The sequence below is a fragment of the Meriones unguiculatus genome, chromosome X (genome assembly GCF_030254825.1).
Source record: "Meriones unguiculatus strain TT.TT164.6M chromosome X, Bangor_MerUng_6.1, whole genome shotgun sequence".
Taxonomy (NCBI): domain Eukaryota; kingdom Metazoa; phylum Chordata; class Mammalia; order Rodentia; family Muridae; genus Meriones; species Meriones unguiculatus.
Window position 1 is genome coordinate 4,734,829 of NC_083369.1, and position 22,584 is coordinate 4,757,412.

General features: G+C 41.2%; 1 protein-coding gene across 1 annotated transcript; it reads right to left on the reverse strand.

Annotated features, from left to right (window-relative positions):
• Positions 1 to 3,701: 3,701 nt before the first annotated feature.
• Positions 3,702 to 8,997, reverse strand: LOC132650120 (uncharacterized). The gene is given in 6 exon segments (XM_060375450.1): positions 3,702 to 6,526; positions 6,529 to 6,579; positions 6,582 to 6,860; positions 6,863 to 7,514; positions 7,516 to 8,396; positions 8,535 to 8,997. Coding segments are annotated over 6 exon segments (5,130 nt in total). The 5' UTR covers positions 8,977 to 8,997.
• Between the last annotated feature and the right edge of the window lie 13,587 nt (positions 8,998 to 22,584).

The window sequence follows — 22,584 nt, forward strand, 5'->3', positions numbered from 1 at the left end:
TTGCACCCTGCTTTACTAAATTCGTCTATATATTCCCCAAACAACAAATGCAAAAATTCTCTAACCAAACTGTTAATCAGTTACTCTTACAGGATTATCAACCTTTGTCCACAGAACTGGATGACAATGACATTCCAATCAACCCTGATGGTGGGGACCAGCTCTACCCTGAGAATGACAATGGCCTTAACCAGCAGAAAGTAGCTTGAAGAACAACAACAACAAAAGTAGCTCCTATGCCCTCCCCACACCACCCCCTTCCTAGTTATTCCCTTTTTAATGAAACAAAGTGGGGGGAATGTTAGGACCCATAAGCAGGCATCTCTATGGCCAGCACCAAAGTGACCTGACAAACTGGACATCAGGCATCTGTGAGGCCACCTGCAATCACCTGCACATATGCTGGGTCACCTTATCAGAGGACTTGCCCCTCCTTTCTCTCTCTCCCTCTCCCACCTTGCCCAGAGATGGTGTGGTGTCTGTGAGGCCCCCTTCCCCTAATAAAACCTCCCACTTGGAACTGGTCCCATGGTGTGATTTATGAACCTGCTTTATAACTTCCCCGTACAATCCTAACAGCTGTTGTTGGGAGCAGTTAAGTTGGTGCTTCCTTGCTGGAGGAAATACCTCATTGAGGATAGGGTGTGAGGTCATATAGTCTTACCGCATTTCCAGTTTTCTCTCTCTGCTTTGTACTTGCATTTGATGATATGAAATCTCAGTTCCTTGTTCTTGTTTCTGTGTATGTAACTTGCTGCTATGCTTGTCTGCCTTGACAGACTGCTATCCTTCTTAAATCATGAACCCAAATAACCTTTTTCTTCTGTAAGTTGTCGTGGTGGTGGTATTTATCACACAAAAGAAAATTAATTAATGCAATGCACATATATTTTAAACTATTCAATATTTAAAAATATTAGAATCACAAGTATGAATTCTTAAATCCATAAAGAGATGCTGATAATAAAAATGACAAGAAATATATATATATATATATATATATATATATATATATATATACTTCTTTTGGAACAACTTTAAAATTTGAAATATATATGTTTATAGGAGATAACAATATACTGTCATAAAATTTATCTACTCATGTATGAGCACCTACTTAGTGGCCATGCTCCTCTTCATAGATACAAAAGAATCCATTTAAAGTTACATATCTGAAGAATTTTCTTTAAATAGATGAAGTGACAATTGAGGTAGAGATGTTCACCAGGAATTAAGTCTCTTTTTACCAACCCAAGAACCCTGATACACAAAACTTGCTTGAAATTGTCAATGGGCCTGCAAAACCTGCACTCCCGGTGCAGGGTCCGTACCGCTCCCTCCCCCAAAGTGACTCACAGACCTCGGTTCGATGCAAAAGCAAGAGGCAGTTTATTCTGATCGCGATGGGGGTCGTCCTTTCAAAGCAGGAGACGACCCCGAGCATACAAAGCACAGAGTTTTTATTCCCAAAAAATCAGGCCTTTACATTGATTAGTTAGCAGAAAAGATAACATAACTGTTGGCAGCTGTAGCGGGGGAACTCACAGCTCCAAGGACAGTCCTCCCCTCTTCTCCCAGCTCTCGGTTCTGTAGCGGGCCGCTTACAGCTTCAAGGACAGTCCTCCCCTAAATTGCCTGACTTGCTCTTTCTTCTTAGCTGGTCCTTATTCAAGGTCCAGTTGTTTTTCTTTCTAATTTGGGATGGTCCCATTTCTCATTCCCCCCTTTTTCTTTGGCATAATTTTAACCCTAAAATTACATGCTAGATTCAGCCTGCATCTCTAATTGCTGATACTGCTGTGGAAGCATAAGGACCTGAACGGTACTGATCCGTTCTCTCACAAAATTGACTAGCTTATTAAGAATGCAGGGGCCAAGAGTTACAATCAGGAGAAGAATTAGCAAAGGGCCTAGCAAGGTGGAGATTAAAGTGGTCATCCATGGAGAGGAATTAAACCATCCTTCAAACCATCCTAGGCTTTGGGCTCATTCTCGCTTTCTCTTTTCTAAGCCCTCTTTGACCTTATCTAGGGTCTCAGTGACAACTCCAGTATGGTTGACATAGAAACAGCATTCTTCTTTTAGGGCAGCGCATAAACCTCCTTGTTGCAAAAACAATAAATCTAAGCCCCTTCTGTTTTGTAACACCATCTCTGATAATGACTGTAAGGAATCTTTGAGCTCTCTAATTGTGCTTTCTAATCTTTCTATGTCCTCATCAACAGCTGCCCTAAGCTCATTTAACCCGCTATGTCAGAGGGCTATAGTCGACCCTCCAGCTGCTGTCCCTACTGCTCCTAGCCCGACCCCAAGCATTATGGCTAAGGAAATTCCCAGGTCTCTTTTTGTTCATATCAGCGGTTCCTCCACAGAGTCCCAGTATTGGAAGGGCTCTTCATACGGGTGATAGGTGACTCGGGGGATTACCTGGACCAGGACACAGTAGTCAGATGAATTGACAAGTACCTGAGTACTGACACAAGTAGTGATCCCTGTCGCACAGGACCACCATCCATCGATTGGTGGTATGAGGTACCCAGACAGACCTGCAACATCATAGGTTTGGTTGCATAAAAACTGATGACTGGGGGGAACTTTACCTACACAGAGTCCTTGCCCTGAAATGGCAGACAGGGAAAGTCTAGCCTCCCTTTGCGTCCAACGGCAGGCTGTTGCCTCTTGGGAGTTACTTATCTCATCTGTAAAGGCAATTCCTTCATAATATGGGGGAGCAATTCCAAAGCATAACCAACAAGACTCAGTAACCTTGGGGTTGGTATTATTTAGGGCCTGAAAGGCCCCCTGTGCTAGGGAAGTAATGTATGGTCCAGGAGGCTTAGGGGAAGAAGAATCTTTACCCATTTTTGAGTTAGGAGTCAGTGAGGGGGTTGCTGGACGTGGGGCTATAGTCTGGGGGTCTGCTTTCACTGGGGGAACCAGGTGAGGGCCAGCTTTATTTGGCCCTACTTCAGCAGATGGGGCTGTTATTTCTAATTTGATGGTGAAAAGTAACCCATCATCATATCTTTCCTTATATATTCGTAGGCCCCAAGTGAACCCCGTCACCCAGTTAGTTGAAATCTGTTTTCCAGCGTCTGTGAACCGGATTAGCAGGAGGTGGCACCGGGTGGTACATATTGGCTGATTAGTCCACCTATTGTTTGGTCCCCAGTCTGGGGGCTGGGCATGACTGTAATTAGCTTTAACAACAATGTAATCCCAACTGGAGGTAGGCTTCCAGTAAGTATCGCCAGTGGTTTCACACCCCCAATTCTTGCAGTAGAAGTCATTTCTCCCCCCACATTTGTTTACCATTTTAGGTTGCTGGTGGGGTCCTGGACATACATAAAAGGTTAGGACTCGCAGCATACTGCGGTGGTTGGTGGTCCCGTAGCCCCCCCCAGGGATCTAAGCCCCTTCTCTCACTAAAAGACCCACGTCTATGGTCCCCAGGAACCAGGTTGGGGTCTAGGTGGCTTTGCAAATCCCAGTTAGCAGGTGCTCCTAGAGCCATTTTACAAAGGTCAGGGTACAAGTCCAGCCACCATGTGAAGGGTGGGGCTATCTTTGAAACAGACCAAATTATAATATGTCTCTGATTAGTTACTTCCCAAGTCAAAAGTTTGGGCTGGTGAGGACTGGAGCCCAAGCAAGTATTGTAAGTGCTTAACAGAGCCAAAAGCACCAGCAGTTTGTGGATATCACCCATAGCTAACATTCTTAACAAGTTTAAGTTTTAAGGGATAGTCACTGGGCTGGATTTTCCAATCAGAAGTGGAGTCCTCTGGAGCGGATTTGACGTGTGATGCGTGGATCCAAGCAGCAATGCCTTCTACCTTCACAGCCGTTGGGGTGGTGAGCAGGACGCAGTAAGGACCTTTCCACCGGGGTTCCAAATTTTGACTACGGTGTCGCCGTACATAAACCAAGTCTCCAACTTGGAACTGATGTGGCACCTCTAAGGATCCTGGCGCATATGCACTGCTAACCTTGTTCCAGATTTCTTTTTGAATAAGTTGCAGTCCCTTCAACCTGGACAACAAGTCAGAGTTACCACTAGTTATGTCAAGAGGGTCTCTCAGGAGAGTCAAGGGAGCAGGAACTCCATACAATAGTTCAAAAGGCATGAGATTCAACAAGGAAGGAGTATTCCTGACCCTAAAAAGAGCCAGAGGGAGGAGTACCACCCAGTCACCGTCAGTCTCCATGGTCAATTTAGTAAGGGTCTCTTTTAGAGTTCTATTCATTCTTTCTATCTGTCCTGAACTTTGGGGTCTATATGCACAATGTAATTTCCAATTAGTCCCCAAAAATCTGGCCACCTCCTGACTTACCTGAGCAACGAAGGCTGGCCCATTGTCTGACCCGATTACCTTTGGAACTCCAAACCTGGGAAAAATGTCTTCTAAAATCTTCTTGGCTACAACCAGAGCAGTCTCTTTCTTGGTGGGAAAAGCTTCCACCCATCCTGAGAAGGTATCTACAAAGACTAGAAGATATTTATTTCCATACCTGGTCGGCTTGATCTCGGTAAAGTCCACTTCCCAATGCATTCCAGGTCTAGTTCCCCTTAACCGTTTTCCCGAGCTTTGGAAATTCTTCCCTACATTTACCTTTTGGCAAGGGATACATGTCTGAGTCACTTTTTCGGTTAGAGCAGTGAGGTTTAGTATTCGGTAAGGAGATTGGAGAACAATTTCAGTCAATTTCCTTGCCCCTAAATGAGTCCATTGATGCATTTGCGCCATTAGTCTCTTAGCATCTTCCTGTGGCAAAATGACCTTACCTTTGGAGTCAATCCATGCTCCCACATTAGCATCGACTGTCCCTTGTTTTCTCTGTATTTGCTCCAGGTCATTCTCTGAGTATTTTAGCTGTTCCTTCTCTGGCAATTCAGTAGTTAATATCATTGGAGCAGGACTTCCTCTAGTAGCTGCTTTAGCCTCCTGATCAGCCATGTTATTTCCCTTTGCTGCCTTGGAATTTCCCTTCTGATGTACAAGGCAGTGAATTATGCTTACCTTGGTGGGCAGTAGTAAGGCATTGAGCAAGGCCAAGATTTCATTTTTATTTTTAATTTCTTTACTGGCTGACGTCAATAGGCCTCTCTGCTGGTAGATGGCCCCGTGCACATGGGCCGTAGCAAAGGCATACCTGCTGTCAGTGTAGATGTTTATCTTTTTGTCTTTCCCCAAAGTTAATGCTTGAGTTAAGGCAATTAGTTCTGCTCATTGAGCAGAGGTGCCTTCAGGCAGTGCTTGGGCCCATATTACCTTGTGTCCATCCACCACCGCTGCTCCCGCTTTTCTTTTTCCATTTTCCAAAAAGCTACTCCCATCTGTGTAATATGTCACCTCAGCATCTGGCAGAGGCTGGTCTTTTAAGTCCTTTCGCCATCCCTGTTCTTCTGCCAACGCCTGCAAGCAATCATGCTCTGGGGGCTGAATCTCTGGATCTGGTAACAGGGTGGCAGGGTTTAGCCCCGTTGCTGGGGCAAAAGTAATCCTGTCATTATTCAAAAGCAAAGTTTGATAATGAGTCATGCGCGCATTCGTGAGCCAGGGATCAGGTGGCTGTCTGACAACACTCTCAAGGGCATGAGGGGCATAAACAGTAAGATCTTGTCCCAAGGTCAGCTTGTCAGCATCCTTTACCAATGCCGCGACTGCTGCTATTATCCGAAGGCAGGTCGGCCATCCTGCTGCTACTGGATCAAGCTTTTTAGATAGATAAGCTACCGGTCTCTTCCAGGGTCCAATCTTTTGAGTTAACACCCCTTTAGCCATTCCCTGGTTCTCGGCCACATAGAGATGAAAAGGTTTAGTGACATCAGGAAGTCCCAAGGCTGGAGCTGACATTAAAGCCTGTTTAATATTATCAAATGCAGCCTGTTCATCTTTTCCCCAGGAAAAAAAGTCATTGCCCTTTGTAAGGGCATACAGAGGGGCTGCCATTTCAGGGAACCCAGGAATCCATAATCGGCAAAACCCCGCTGTACCAAGAAATTCCCTCAGTTGTTTTGTAGTTCGTGGAGGGGGAATATGAAACACAGTCTCTTTTCTAGCCACCAATAACCATCTTTTTCCTTCCTTTAGTATGTACCACAGGTAACTGACCTGTTTCCAGCATATCTGGGCCTTCTTTGCTGATGCTCTATAGCTGAGTTCGCCCAATTCTTGTAACAGTTGGCCGGTGGCTTTGAGACAGGTTTTCTGACAATCTGCCGCTAGTAAGATGTCATCCACGTACTGGAGAAGAGTTACCTGAGTATTTGTGGCCCGGAAGTGTGCCAAGTCTCGGTGCAGGGCTTCATCAAATATGGTAGGAGAATTCTTAAATCCTTGGGGAAGTCGAGTCCATGTTAGTTGGCCCGAGACCCCGGAGTCGGGATCTTTCCATTCATAAGCGAAAATATCTTGGCTGGCAGGGCTAAGTTGAAGACAAAAGAATGCATCTTTAAGGTCTAGAACAGTATACCAGGCTCTGTCAGGGGGAAGGGAGCTCAGCAGGTTATATGGGTTGGGACTGTTGGATATAAGTCCATAACCTGTTTGTTAACTTCCCTCAGGTCTTGCACAGATAATCGTTGCTCCCAGGCTTCCGGACCGGCAGTAATGGAGTATTCCAAGCAGATTGACACATTTTCAAAACCCCTAGGTCAAGGAGTTGCTGTATATGAGGGCAAATCCCATCATGGGCTTCCTTAGACATTGGATACTGCCGCACTGCAACTGGGGCTGCCTGAGGTTTTAGCTCTATCTGGACTGGCGGTTGCTTTCTTGCTTTCCCTAAGCCAGCTGTTTCAGCCCAGGCCTCAGGGTAATTTTTTACCCACCAGTCAATGTCTTTTTCCCCTCTTTTAAATTTTCAAATAGCCGGTATTCATCTTCCAAGTGAATTGTAAGCACATGAATAGGATCCCCTCTTTTATCTGTAACCTGTGGGCCTTCTGGGTTAAAATAGATGTGGGCTCCTATTTTGGTCAGGATATCCCGTCCCAGCAATGGGTATGGGCAGTCAGGCATGACTAAGAACGAGTGGGATACCCGGCCCACTCCAAGGTCCACTGTTCTTCGGGTAGTCCATGTATATTGCTTACATCCAGTGGCCCCTTGAACCCATGATTTTTTTTCTTTCTTAGCCCCTGAGTCTTGCAACAGAACTGAATGCTGAGCGCCAGTATCCACTAGAAAATGGACTGGCTTCCCCTCTACCTTGAGGGTTACCCTGGGTTCGGGGAGGGGAACCGAACCCCGTCCTCCCTAATCGCTGTCATTGTTTAAGGTCAGGACCCTGGTCCCTGTGGCTGGAGAATCCAGCTGCTTCTTCTTCCTTTTGGGGCAATCCCTCCTCCAGTGTTCCGTCTCCTTGCAGTAGGCACACTGGTCCTTAGACAAAGGGCCCTTACAGTTGCCAGGAACTCTCTCCCTTTCAGTATGACTTTCCTGAACTACGGTGGCCAGAATCTTAGTCAATTTTTTATCCTGCCTCTTGTCTCTCTCTCTCTCTCTCTCTTATCTCCTGTTCTTTCTGTTTCCTTTCTTCTTTTTCTTCTTCTGTTTCTCGACTATAGAAGACTTTCTCTGCTACTTGCACTAAATCCTTCAACGACTTATCCTGCAGACCTTCTAATTTCTGAAGTTTTCTACGAATAACCCTAGCTGACTGATCTATGAAAGATACAGCTACTGTTGCCCTGTGCTCATCTGAAGCAGGGTCATAGGGAGTAAACCGGCGGAATGCATCCATCAGCCGTTCTAAGTAGGCTGCAGGAGATTCCTCTGGCCCCTGGACCACTTCTCTTACCTTAGTCAAATTGGTGGGTCTTCGAGCAGCCCCACAGAGACCCACCGTTAGAGTCTGGCGGTAAACCTTCAAGTGCTGCCTACCCTCTGGTGTATTGTAATCCCAATCAGGACGAGAGAGAGGAAACCCATTATTAATCTCGTCGGGGAGAACTGTAGGCCTCCCATCCGCCCCTGGGACATTTTTCCTTGCTTCTAGAAGAACTCGTCCCCTCTCCTCGGTAGTCAGGAGTGTCTGTAAAAGCTGTTGGCAATCATCCCAAGTGGGCTGGTGAGAGAAAAGGACAGATTCAAACAAGTCAGTCAAGGCTTGGGGGTTCTCAGAAAAAGGGGCATTGTGAGCCTTCCAATTGTAGAGATCAGCTGTGGAAAAAGGCCAGTACTGAAGGGGGTATTGCCCATCCCCCTCTGGAAATCCATAGGCTCGCAACGGGAAAGCCACCAAGTCCAGCTGGATTGCTCTGCGGCTTCGCGTTCCAGTTGCTGGGCCCCGTTCATTCTGAGCAGTGTCAGCTGGTGAGTGCAGCGGGACCTCTGGCGGTGTCTGCGGCGCTGATGGTGTCTGCGGCGGCAGCGCTGAGGGACTGACAGCTCCAGCTGAGGGACCTGTGAGGGGACTAGGAAGGTTGCATGCTAGCCCCGCCTTAGGCCCCGAGGGAGAACTGACAGCCTCCGGGAAACTGACAGGGGAAATGGTCGGAGGTCTGGCAGGAGAACCAGCCAGGGAACTGGCAGGGGTAGGGGCCATGGCTGGCAGATAAGGGGGCAAAAGGTCAAAAAAGAGGAGGTCTGCTTCTGGAGAAGTGAGCACTTTCTTTTTCTGCTCTTCCTTAACGGCACAAACAGTTGTCGATGGAGTCTCTGTGGGGAGAACAAGGGGGCGCACCCAGGGGGGTGGATGGCGAACAATATCCTCCCAGGTTAGGACATAAGGTACCTGATCAGGATGGCCCCCCTCCGCTTGGAGAGTCTTAGTCTTAACAGCAAGAATCGTGTCAAGGTGATAGGTGCCCTCCGGTGGCCATCCAACCTGAAAAGCTGGCCATTCCAAGGAGCAAAAGGCTTGCCACTTTGCTTTTCTAACTTCCACTGAGAGATTATGTGCCCTATATTTCACTTCTGAGAAGTGGTCAAGGGTGAGAGATAAGGGTGTAGCCACCGTCTGTCCCATAATGAAATCGTCCGTCAGAAAAGTCAGAGAGGCAACAAGAGCAGAGACAAAAAGAACCAAACAAGTAATCAGACAAGGACGCCCTTGTGATACCACAAGGTGATACCACAGTGCCCTAATGGAATGGCTCCCTGGCCGGTCCCTACGAAAATCAGACTCAGACGGGAGGAGGACCGTCTCTGATCCAACCTCCCAACAAACGGAACCTGGAGCGTCCTCCAGCTTCCTGGCTTTTTGATTATCTGATGCGCCCGTCAATCGAAATAGCCTAATCAGACAACCAAGACGGTTCAGACAGGCGCCTAACCAGAAAAACAGAACAAAACAGAATCTGCAGAAACCTGAGGTCAAACAAACAAAATGACTAACCTGTTTCAACCTGACCTCCGAACTCGGTCTGGTGAGGGTCGGGGAAGGGTCGCGTCGGTTTCCCGGGCGACGCACCACATGCAAAACCTGCACTCTCGGTGCAGGGTCCGTACCGCTCCCTCCCCCAAAGTGACTCACAGACTGCGGGTTGATGCAAAAGCAAGAGGCAGTTTATTCTGATCGCGATGGGGGTCGTCCCTTCAAAGCAGGAGACGACCCTGAGCATAAAAAGCACAGAGTTTTTATTCCTAAAAAATCAGGCCTTTACATTGATTAGTTAGCAGAAAAGATAGCAGTTATGCGGTTGTCCAGTTGTTTTTCTTTCTAATTTGGGATGGTCCCATTTCTCAGGCCTTTTGTACAAATATCTTGTGTCTTCATCTCATTTTTCTTAGATTTTGATGTGAAAGTGTAGTATCTTAGTTAGAGATGGAAGAGCTTGACAGAGGAGTCCAGAAAACATATAAACATTTCTAGGTAGCCAAGGATAATATAGAATCACAGCTACTGTTTCTGGGTTGAGTAAATTCAACCACTTATCTGGTCCTTGTTTGTAGCATCTACTTCAAAGGGAATTATAGATGTGGTCTCTTATCAGTTAGAATAAAGAAAGAATATTCCTCTTAAGATTATCTATATGAGGACAACACTCCAAATATTCTTGTGCTTGCCCATTTCAGTGAGGCTCAGAGTATGGCCAGTATATAGCCACATGAATACACTGACCTAAGTACAGTGGACATTAAAAATCATTGTGAGAAACTCATAGAGAAGACCTGGCTAGACAAGATAAACAATGAACAGATCAAGAATTTCCTTTTTGGGTTAAATTGGAGAATTTTAACATTGAGGATCTTTTAGAATCTGACTATGCAGACAACTTTGATTGGGCCAGAGAAGATTTTTTAGACTATCACTAACAAAGTCTTGTTACTCTCCAAGGTCATGTACAAGAGGAGAGCAAGGGGACTTTGACTGCCACAGCCCCCATCACAATGTTGAAAGCTACCATGTGAACCACCTGTCACACCTGCACAATTCTCTTCTTTTGTTGACTTCATCCAGCATAACAGGGAAAATGGAATTCTGTGCTGTAGTTGACTTTCTTTTCCATAAGAAAATGGTCCTTGCTGCGTGCATCACACTGATTTTCACTCATTGAGACACTCTAAGCCTGTGTGCCAAGTCCCTATCACTGAGGTTACCATTAAGAAATGAAGAATCTGACCTTAAAAGATCCTGCGTTAAAAGAAAACAGAAAAACAAGAAAATGGTTTGATAACACCAGAGACAGGAATCTTTTGTTTCTTTTTAAAAAGGGTATTTTTTAACTATGCTATTACCGAGAGTGTTTGAAACAGGTTTGTGATAACCATGACGAATACCAATAACTGAAAATAGATGTAGATTATCAAATATCCTTGATATGACATAAAGCAGATTCTCATATTGAAGCTTAAGAAGGAGGGATTGGAAAAGGATTGGAATATCATCAATATATGTTGTCATGAGTAGTTGTTTATGTAGCAAGAAGGACATTTTCTAAAAATGCTATTTCTGTCAATAAGAGAGCTCATGTTTTCTAACTGGCCTCAACAAGTTCCACTTTAGTTTTTCCTACAAAATTTTATAATTGTAGAACAACTGGAATGTATAGGGATGTAATTGTAATGTTAGTGAAGCATAAGTAGACATGATCATTTTACATTATGAAACTGTTTAAACAGCAAAAATAATGAAAAGAAATCACAATGATCTAAAACAGTTCATTCTAGAGAGCACAAAAAATTATTTCACGTTAATAATAAGTTGCCAATTATTTCTCAAACTCTATTTAAGAATTCATACCTGTAATGTCAACCTTGGTTTTTGACTAGTTGTTCAATCATTAAATACATGCCAATTTTAGTGTGTCTGTGTTGGTTAGAAAGTTTTAAGAATGTTAGATTTTTATCGTTGTAAACTTTGGTAGTAAAATGTTTCCACATTGGTTTGCATAAGCTGGATTATAGCTTTTTAAAGAAAATGGCTAAAAAATATAACAGCATGGTCCTGGATAAAGTATAGCAATTAGAAAATCTATTTTAGAAAGAAAGGAGAACATTATATTGTACTCTGGCATAAAATTCCACAATTATATTTTACTAGTGAATCTGGTCCATGTTATATACTTATATTAGTTTTATTTGGAATTTCATTGTTTAAAGTTTAAAAGCACTAGCATTTAGTTTGTATTACTTATTTTGTGTTGACAAAACTCTCAACAATTTTAAAACTATGGAAATAAAATAAAATGAGTCATTAAGTATTTACAAGGCTTGCTTGCATTCAAATGCAGACTCTTAAAATTACTCCTCCAAATTTAGTTAGTCAGTATTCACTAAAATGTTGGTATGAAGCAAATAATGTTATTGTAGCAAATGTCTAAAAATGTCCTATTCCAACTGGTGAATGACTTAACAACATTTTCCCTATAGTAGATTAATTTGGGAACTTCTTACAAAAGTGATTCCCTTTTACTCTATCATGTACACCCAGTTGCCATAGTCCATTCTTGCCTATGCACTCTTTCTCTGTGAATTGTCCTCTACCAAATAATACTGAGAAATGGGACCATCCCAAATTAGAAAGAAAAACAACTGGACCTTGAATAAGGGCCAGCTAAGAAAGAAAAACAAGTCAGGCAATTTAGGGCTGCTAAATCCGAGAGATGGGAAAGATGGGAGGACTGTCCTTAAAGCTGCAAGCAGCCCGCTACAGAACCAAGAGATGGAAAAGATGGGAGGACTGTCCTTGGAACTGTAAGCTGCCCGCTACAGCTGCCAGCCGCATAACTGCTATCTTTTCTGCTGACTAATCAATGTAAAGACCTGAATTTTAGGTATAAAAACTCTGCTTTGTATGCTCGGGGTGGTCTCCTGCTTTGAAGGGATGACCCCCATCGCGATCGGAATAAACTGCCTCTTGTTTTTCCAAGAGGTGAGTCTGTGAGTCTCTGGGGGAGGGAGCGGTACGGACCCTGCACCGGGAGTGCAGGTTTTGCAATACTACATCAGGAATCCTCTCTTGAGTTGGTGCAATGTGTACATTGTACTTCTCGGCATCTAGAATTCTGAGAACTAAAATTGTTTTATTGCTTAATTACAGAGCATGGTTGTTAGGTTTTGTCAACTTGACACAAACTAGAGTCACTTGGGAATAGAGAAGCTTGGATGAAGTATTACCCAATTAGAATGACCACTTGACATGTCTGTGAGTATTTTCTTGGTCATGGTGGATGATATCTTGTATGTGTTCTTAGATTCAGTTTGCAAGTGTTTTATTGAGTATTTTTGCACTGATGTTCATAAGAGAGATAGGTCTGAAGTTCTCTTTTTTTTGCTGGTCTTTGTGTGGCTTAGGTATCAAGGTGACTGTGGCTTCATAGAATGAGTTAGGTAATGTTCCTTCTGTTTCTGTTTTGTAAAATAGGTTGAAGAGAATTAGAGTTAGCTCTTCTTCGAATGTCTGGTAGAATTCTGTGCTGAAAACAGCTGGCCCTGAGCTTTTTTTGGAAGGGAGAATTTTGATGACTGCTTCTATTTTCTTAGGGGATACAGGACTATGTAATCTATTTATCTGATCTTGATTTATTTTGGTAAAAGGAATTTTTCAAGAAAATTGTTCATTTCATGTAGATTTTCAAATTTTGTGGCTTTTAGGCTTTTGTAGTAAGACAATGATTGTTTGTTTTTCCTCACTGTCTGATATGTACCCCTTTTCATTTCTGATTTTGCTGATTTGGAAAGTTTCTCTCTGCCTTTTACTTTGTTTGGATAAGGGTTTGTATATCTTGTTGATTTTCTCAAAGAACCAGCTCTTGATTTCATTGATTCTTTGAACCGTTTTATTTGTTTCTAATTGATTTCAGTTCTGAGTTTGATCATTTCCAGGCATCTACTCCTCTTGTGTATGTCTGCTTCTGCTTCTTCTTCATTTTTTTTTCTAGGACTTTCAGGTGAGCCATTAAGTTCCTTGTATGAGATGTTCCAAATTTCTTCTTGAAGGCACTTACAGCTCTGAATTTTTCTCTGAGCACTGTTTTCATTGTGTCCCATAAGATTGAATATGTTGTACTTTCACTTTTCATCGAATTCTAGACAGTTTTTAACTTCTGTGGCAGCACCCATCCTGCTGTGAGCAGTGTCATCTTTAAGCAGGTGGCTTTGAGTTGTATACAAAAAAACAGCTGAGTAAGCTAAGGAAAGTAAACCAGTGATCAGTGATCCTCTGTGGTCTCTGCTTCAGTTTCTAACTCCAGGTTTCCGGTTCAATTTTCTTCCTTGACTTCTTTCAAAGACAGACTCTAACTTGAGAGGTGAAAAAAATCACTTCCTCCCCATGTTGTTTTTGGTCATAGTGTTTAACACAGCAACAGAAAACAAATTAGTGCACCTATTGTGTGCTATTCCATTATGTTATATGACTGTGAACTTAATGATAACTTAAACTGAAATAGTTTAGTAATTAAGCAACATATTTCATAAGTTTATTTATTTTTGACCTATATTAGAACATTAAGGCATTTTGAGGACATTTTAGCTGATCTTCAGAATCAGAATTAAAATATGCATACATTAATTACATTTAACAATGCTTAACATAAAGCTTTTCTCTAACCTTATGCTTGTATCACACTAAATTCAGTTTAGGTCTACTTTAAATACTTATATATACACATATATATTTGTCTCAACATGATATCTCAGCAAGCAAAGGTACATGCCATGAAAAATCTTCACATCCTAAGTTCAATCACTGTGATACATATGGTAGAAAGAAAGAAAACAAACTCTTACAAGTTATCTTGACTTTCATATACATACCACTGTACAAGATTGCATGCATAAGAACATGCACATACACACATGCACATAAATCTAATTATCTGTCCTAACTTTGTTGAATACATGTGTGTAGAAATATAAGGATATAATAAATTTTGATAGTACATCCCAATTTCATATTTTATCCCTTTCTCCCTCTGCTGTATCTTTTCATCTTCCAAGGAAGTCTAATTCCTACTTTTGTGTCTTTCTTGGTTGCTGATCTCCATATTATTTTATTAGTCTTACCTATCTCTCAAGAAAACACTAACTGCATATAGCTCTTCATGGAGTGGTAGGACTTCATAATTCCCTCCCGACCAATATTGCAACATTGATGAGCCTAATCCTCTGCAGGTCTTATGCAGGTAAACCGCTATTGTTGTGAGTTCATGGACGCAATATTCATGTAATATCAAAGAGATACTATTTCACAGCACTCCTTCAAGGCTTTTACATTTTTTCTCCCTTATCTTCTGTGATGTTCCTTTGTACCTTTATGCTGAGGAATCAAGCATCAGTTGATCTTAACATGTTGAGCAGTTGCCAGTATCTGCATTAATTAATCTTCCTGGGGAGTAAATTCTCTGAACAAGGTTGAAAGCAGCACAGATATATGATTTTATACTTAAATTTATTTAAAGGATACCATGGCCATTTGCTAAAAGAGAATAATAGACTTCACACTAGGGGCTATGATTTTTTCACCAGCTGTGTTGTCTTAACCAGATTTACCATACTGGGCATAAATTCCTTTTAAGGACCAGACTTAAAATATAGTTAAATATCATTTGGTTGCCCATATAACGGTAAAGCCACTATTACATGAACGGGAATATCTTTACTGTCATGTTTGCATTATAACTTATGTGGTTAACAGCTTTTTCCTTAAAAGCATACAACCAGTACTTCAAATCTATGAAATATAGCCAAAAGTAGTAGGTTTTCACCTTCCAACTTGACTAATCTATTTCTAGAATTATAACTTATGTGGTTAACAGCTTTTTCCCCTAAAAGCATACAGCTGGTCTTTCAAGTGTATAAAATATAGTCATAAGTAGTAGATTTTCATCTTCCAGCTTGATTTATATATTCCTTGATTCAAAATTGTAGTTTATTTAGCAAGACAAAACTTTCATATAGTTCAGTTAGACACAAGGAAAGGCAATAGCCAGTGGACTTTTGGAGTCCTCAAGGACTCTCTGACAAATAAGTTTTAGGAACAGATACTATACTGCATATTTTTATGGCTTCTGAGAACAGCATGAATGATATATCCTTACAAACACTTTTTAGTTATGGCTTTTAGTTTGCTTAGTGTTTATTTTATTTTATTTTATTTTATTTTATTTTATTTTATTTTATTTTATTTTTTCTTATCAGTTACATTTTATTAACTCTGTATCCCAGCCATGTCCCGCTCCCTCATTCCCTCCCAATCCCACCTTCCCTCCCTCATCTACACCGTGCCACTTTCCAAGTCCACTGATGGGGGGGACCTCCTCCCCATTCATCTGATCCTGTTTTATCAGCTATCTTCAGGACTGGCTGTGAAGCCTCCTCTGTGGCCTAAAAGGACGGCTCCTCCCTTGTGGGGTGGGGAGGTCAAAGAGCCAGTCATTGAGTTCCTGTTAGAAATAGTCCTTGTTCCCCTCACTATGGGAAACCAATTAGTTACTGAGCTACCACAGGCTACATCTGAGCAGAGGTTCTAGGTTATATCTATACATGGTCCTTGGTTGAATGTCAGTCTCAGAAAAGATGCTGTGCCCAGATATATTTGGTCCTTGTGCAGATCCTATCCTTTCCCCATCATACTAACTCTCCTTCTTTCATATGATTCCCTGTACTCTACCGAAGGTTAGGTCATAAGCCTTTGTATCTGCTTTGAAAACACTGCTAGTTAGAGTCTTTCAGATGCACTCAGTAGACTCCTGTCATACCTTCAATGCACATCCCATCTGTCTTTCTAAATGAGGATTGATCATCTTACCCCATGTCTGCTCTCTTGATTATCATTTTTAGGTGTATAGATTTCATTATGTTTATCATATCTTATAGGTCTATATAAGTGAGTATATATCGTATTTGTCTTTCTCCTTCTGGGATATTTCACTCAGAATGATCTTTTCTAGATCCCACCATTTGCCTGCAAATTTCATGATTTCCTCCTTTTTGATTGCTGAGTAGTATTCCATTGTATAAAAATACCACAATTTCTGTACCCATTTCTCCGTTGATGGACATCTGGGTTGTTTCCAGGTTCTGGCTATTACAAATAAAGCTGCTATGAATATGGTTGAGCAAGTATCCCTTTTGTGTACTTGAGCAAAGTTTGAGTATATACCTAGCAGTAGTATAGCTGAGTCTTGAGGAAGCACTATTCCTAATTGTCTTAGAAAGCGCCAGATAGATTTACAGTGGTTGTACCAGTTTACATTCCCACCAGCAGTGGAGGAGGGTTCCCCTTTCTCCACAACATCTCCATCATGTGTTATCACTTGAGTTTTTCACCTTGGCCACTCTGATGGGTGTAAGGTGAAATCTCAGCGTCATTTTGATTTGCATTTCCCTGATGGCTAATGAGGTTGAGCATCTCTTTAAGTGTTTTCTCTGCCATTCGATATTCCTCTACAGAGAATTCTCTGTTTAGCTCTGTTCCCCATTTTTTAATTGGATTACTTTGTTTGCTGCTTTTCAGCTACTTTAGTTCTTTGTATATACTGGATATTAGTCCTCAGTCAGATAGAGGGTTGGTTCCCAATCTGTAGGAAGTCATTTTGTTTCGATGACAGTGTCCTTTGTGTTACAGAAGCTTTTCAGTTTCATGAGGCCCCATTTATTGATTGTTGCTCTTAGAGCTTGTGCTGTTGGTGTTCTGCTCAGGAAGTTGTCTCCTGTGCCAATGAGTTCTAGGCTGTTCCCCACTTTTTCTTCTAACAATTTTAGAGTATCTGGTTTTATGTTGAGGTCTTTGATCCACTTGACTTTAGTTTTGTGCAGGGTGATGAATATGGATCTATTTTCATTTTTCTGCCTGTAGACATCCATTTGTTGAAGATGCTGTCTTTTTTCCATTGAATGGTTTTGGCTTCTTTGTAAAAAATCCAGTATTGATAGGTGTGTGGGTATATTTCTTGGTCTTCTATGTGTTTCCATTGATCCTCCTTTCTGTTTTTATGCCAATACCGTGTAGTTTTCATTACTACTGCTCTTTAGTACAACTTGAGATCGGGGATGGAGATACCTCCAGATGATCTGTTGTTGTACAGGATTGTTTTGAAGATTCTGGGTTTTTTTTGTTTCTCCATATGAAGCTGAGAATTTTTTTTTCAAGGTCTGTAATGAATTGAGTTGGTATTTTGATGGGAATTGCATTGAATCTGTAGATTGCTTTTTGCAGGATGAGTATTTTCACAATATTAATCCTACCAATCCATGAGCATGGGAGATCTTTCCATCTTCTGATATCTTCTTCAATTTCTTTCTTCAGAGACTTGAAATATTCTCAAACAGGTCTTTCACTTGCTTAGTTAGTGTCACCCCAATGTACTTTATGTTATTAGTGGCTATTGTAAAGGGAGTTGTTTCCCTAATTTCATTCTCGGCCCTTTTGTCTTTGGTATACAGGAGGGCTTCTGATTTTTTGAGTTGATTTTGTATCCTACTACTTTGCTGAAGGTGTTTATCAGCTGGTTGAATTTTTTGCTCGCTCATGTATACTATCATATCATCTGCAAATAGTGACACTTTGATCTCTTCCTTTCTGATTTGTATCCCCTTGATCTCCTTCAGTTGTCTTATTGCTCTGGCTAGGACTTCAAGTACTATGTTGAAGAGGTATGGAGAGAGTGGGCAGCCTTGTCTTGTCCCTGATTTCAGTGGGATTGATTTAAGTTTCTCTCCATTGAGTTTGATGTTGGCTATAGGCTTGCTGTTTATTGCCTTTACTATGTTTAGATATGTGCCTTGTATCCCTGATCTCTCCAAGACTGTAAACATGAATGGGTTTTGGACTTTGTCAAATGCTTTTTCAGCGTCTAAGGAGATGATCATGTGGTTTTTCTCCTTCAGTTTGTTTATGTGGTGGATTACATTGATGGATTTCCATATGTTGAACCACCCTTGCATGCCTGGGATGAAGCCTACTTGGTCATGGTGGATGATATCTTTGATGTGTTCTTGGATTCGGTTTGCAAGTATTTTATTGAGTATTTTTGTGTCAATGTTCATAAGAGAGATACCTCTGAAGTTCTCTTTTTTGTTGTTGGATCTTTGTGTGGTTTAGGTATCAAGGTGACTGTCCCTTCATAGAATGAGTTTGGTAATGTTCCTTCTGTTTCTATTTTGTGGAATAGTTTGAGGAGAATTGGTGTTAGCACTTCTTTCAAGGTCTTGTAGAATTCCATGCTGAAACCATCTGGCCCAGGGCTTTTTTTGGAGGGGAGACTGTGAATGACTGCTTCAATTTCCTTGGGGGATATAGGGCTATTCTCTCTTCCTACCTGATCTTGACTTAATGTTGGAAGGTAAAATCTAAAATTGTCCATTTCATTTAGGTTTTCAAATTTTGTGGCATATAGGCTTTTGTATTATGACCTAATGATTGTTTGAATTTCCTCAGTGTCTGTAGTTATGTCACCCTTTTCATTTCTGATTTTGCTGATTTAGATAGATTCTCTCTGCTTTTTAGTTAGTTTGGCTAAGGGTTTGTCTATCTTGTTGATTTTCTCAAAGTACCAGCTTTTTGTTTCATTGATTCCTTGGATAGTTTTATTTGTTTCTAATTGATTGATTTCAGCCCTGAGTTTGTTTATTTCCAGCCATCTGCTCCTCCTGGGTATATCTGCTTCTTTTTTTTTCCTAGGGTTTTCAGTTAGGCCATCAAGTTTTTTGTATGTGATGTTATGAATTTCTTCTTGCAGGCACTTAGTGCTATGTATTTTCCTCTGAGCACTGCTTTCAATGTGTCCCATAAATTTTGGTATGTTGTGCCTTCATTTTCATTGAATTCTAGGAAGTCTTTAATTTCTTTCTTTATTTCTTCCTTAACCCAGCTGTCATTGAGTAACAAGTTGTTCAGTTTCCATGTGGGTGTCGGCTTTTTGTTATTTCTGTTGTTGTTGATGTCCAGCTTTATTCCATGGTGGTCAGATAGAATACAAAGGATGATGTTAATCTTTTTGTATCTGTTGAGGCTTGCTTTATGACCAAGTATATGGTCTATTTTGGAGAAGGTTCCATGCGGTGCTGAAAAGAAGGTATACTCTTTTGATTTTAGATGAAAAGATCTGTAGACGTCTATTAGGTCCATTTGATTTAGAGACTCTGTAAGTGGTTTTATTTCCCTATTTGTTTTCTGCCTAGTTGATCTGTCCCTTGGTGAGAGTGGAGTGTTGAAGTCTCCCACTATTAAGGTATTAGGATCAATGTGTGATTTAAACTTTAATATTGTTTCATTTACAAATGTAGGTGCTCTTGTATTTGTGGCATAGGACAGCAGTGAGATAAAATCTCAACTAGTTTCATTTTGAAATAGTCTAATGGTTAAGGATGTTGAACATTGAACACTCTGAAATAATATTACTTATTTACCACTGTTATTCTCTAGAAGTTCCTGCTTAGTTTTACAACTCATTTATTTTTAAATTAGGTTGTTTTCTTTCCTGATATCTTTTTAGGTTACTTTATAGTCTATATATTAATCCTTTACATCCTGCATCTTCAATCGCCTGGCAGTTTCTTTCTTTTTTTTTTAATTTTTATTAGTTACATGTTATTTACTTTGTATCTCCCCATAAAACCCTCCCTCCTCCCCTCCTAATCCCACCTTTCCTCCTCCTTCTTCACTCATGCTCCTCCCCAAGTCCACTGATTGGGGAAGTTACCCTCTCTTTTTTTCTGATCTTAGTCTATCTGATCTCATCAGGAGAGGCTGCATTGTCATCTTCTGTGGCATGGTAAGGCTGCTCCCCCCTCAGGAGGTGGTGATCAAAGAGCAGGCCAATCAGATTATGTCAGAGGCAGCCCCTCTTCCCATTACTATGGAACCCACTTGGACGCTGAACTGCCATGGGCTACATCTGTGCAGGGGTTCTAGGTTATCTCCATGAATAGTTCTTGGTTGGAGTATGAGTCTCTGGGAAGTTCCCTGTGTTCAAATTTTCTTGTTCTGTTGCTCTCCTTGTGGAGTTCCTGTCCTCTCCAGCTCTTACTATTTCCCACTTCTTACATAAAATTCCATTCACTCTGCCCCACAGTTGGCGATAAGTCTCAGCATCTGCTTTGATAGTCTGCAGGGCAGAGGCTTTCCGAGGCCCTCTGTGGCAGGTTCCTAACTTGTTTCCTGTTTTCTTCTTCTGATGTCCATCCTCTTTGCCTTTCGGGATGAGGGTTGAATATTTTAGTCAGAGTCCTTCCTCCTGATTAGTTTCTTTAGATGTATACATTTTAGTAGGTTTATCCTATATTACATGTCTATATGAGTGAATATATACCATGTGTCTTTCTGCTTATGGGACAGTTCACTCAGGATGATCCTTTCCAGTTCCCACCATTTACCTGCAAATTTCATGATTTCCTCCTTTTTGATTGCTGAGTAGTATTCCATTGTGTAAAAATACCACAATTTCTGTACCCATTCCTCCATTGATATACATCTGGGTTTTTTCCAGGTTCTGGCTATTACAAATAAAGCTGCTATGAACATGGTTGAGCAAGTATCCTTGGGTACTTGAGCCTCTTTTGGATATATGCCTAGGAGTGTTATGGCTGGATTTTGAGGAAGCATTATTCCTAGTTGTCTGAGAATGCACCACACTTATTTCCGGAGTGGTTGTACAACTTTACATTACCACAAGCAGTGGAGGAGAGTTCCTCTTTCTCCACAACTTCTCCAGTATATGTTGTCACTTGAGTTTTTGATCTTTACCATTCTGATGGGTGTAAGGTGAAATCTCAGAGTCGTTTTGATTTGCATTTCCCTGATGGCTAATGAGGTTGAGCCTTTTTTAAGTGTTTCTCTGCCATTTGATATTCTTGGATTACATGGTTTGTTGCTTTTCAGCTTCTTTTAGTTCTTTATATATATACTGGATATTAGCCCTCTGTCAGATAAAGGTTGATGATTTATTCCCAATCTGTAGGCATTCGTTTTGTTTTGATGATGGTGTCCTTTGCTTTACAGAAGCTTTTCAGCTTCATGAGGTCCCACTTTTTGACTGTTGCTCTTAGAGTCTATGATGTTTGTGTTCTGTTCAGGATGTTGTCTCTTTTTCTTCTCGCCGATTTAATGTGTCTGGTTTTATGTTGAGGTCTTTGATCCACTTGGACTTTAGTTTTCTGCAGGGTGATAATTATGGATCTATTTTTATTTTTCTACATGTAGATATCCAGTTAGACCAGCACCATTTGTTGTTGATACTATCTCTTTTCTATTTTATGGTTTTGGCATCTTTGTCAAGGTCAGGTGTCCATAAGTGTGTGGGTTTATTTCTGGGTCTTCTGTTCGGTTCTATTGATCGACCATTCCTAACAGTTCTTTTGTTGTAGAAAAGAGTTTATTTCATGAGGTACACTTGTCAATTATCCCATTGCAGTTCTGTTCATAAAGTCCTTATTTATGTGTCTAATGAAAAGCATTTTTATTAATTTTGTATCATCAGTTTCAAAAGGATACTTTGAATTCTTTTCCTATTTAGGTCAATTTTCTTTTCTTTTCATCTTATTTTATTAGTTACAATTAAATATACAGAATATACTGAAACAGAGTAGGAAAAGTAGATACCCATATCTTTTTTTATGTTTTTTCTTTTTTAAATTTTATTTTTATTTTATTTTTTATTAGTTACATTTTATTAACTCTGTATCCCAGCTGTATCCTGCTCCCTCATTCCCACCCAAACCCTCCCTCCCTCATCTCCTCCTTGTCCCTTTCCAAGTCCACTGATTGGGGGGACCTCCTCCCCTTTCATGTGATGCTGTTTTATCAGGTATCTTCAGGACTGGTTGCAAAGTCCTCCTCTATGGTCTAGTAGGACTGTTCCTTCATTGTGGGGTGGGGAAGTGAAAGAGCCTGCCATTGAGTTCCTGTCAGAAAGAGTCCCTGTTCCCCTTACTATGGGAAACCAATTGGTTACTGAGCTACCACAGGCTTCATCCAAGCAGAGGTTCTAAGGACATGGTCCTTGGTGGAGTGTCAGTCTCAGAAAAGACCCCTGTGCCCAGATATATTTAGTCCTTGTGGAGCTCCTATTCTTTCCACAGCATACAAACTCCCTCTTCTTTCCTATGATTCCCTGTACTCTGCCAAATGTTTGGTTATGAGTCTTAGTATCTCCTTTATACACTGCTAGGCAGAGTCTTTCAGGGGCCT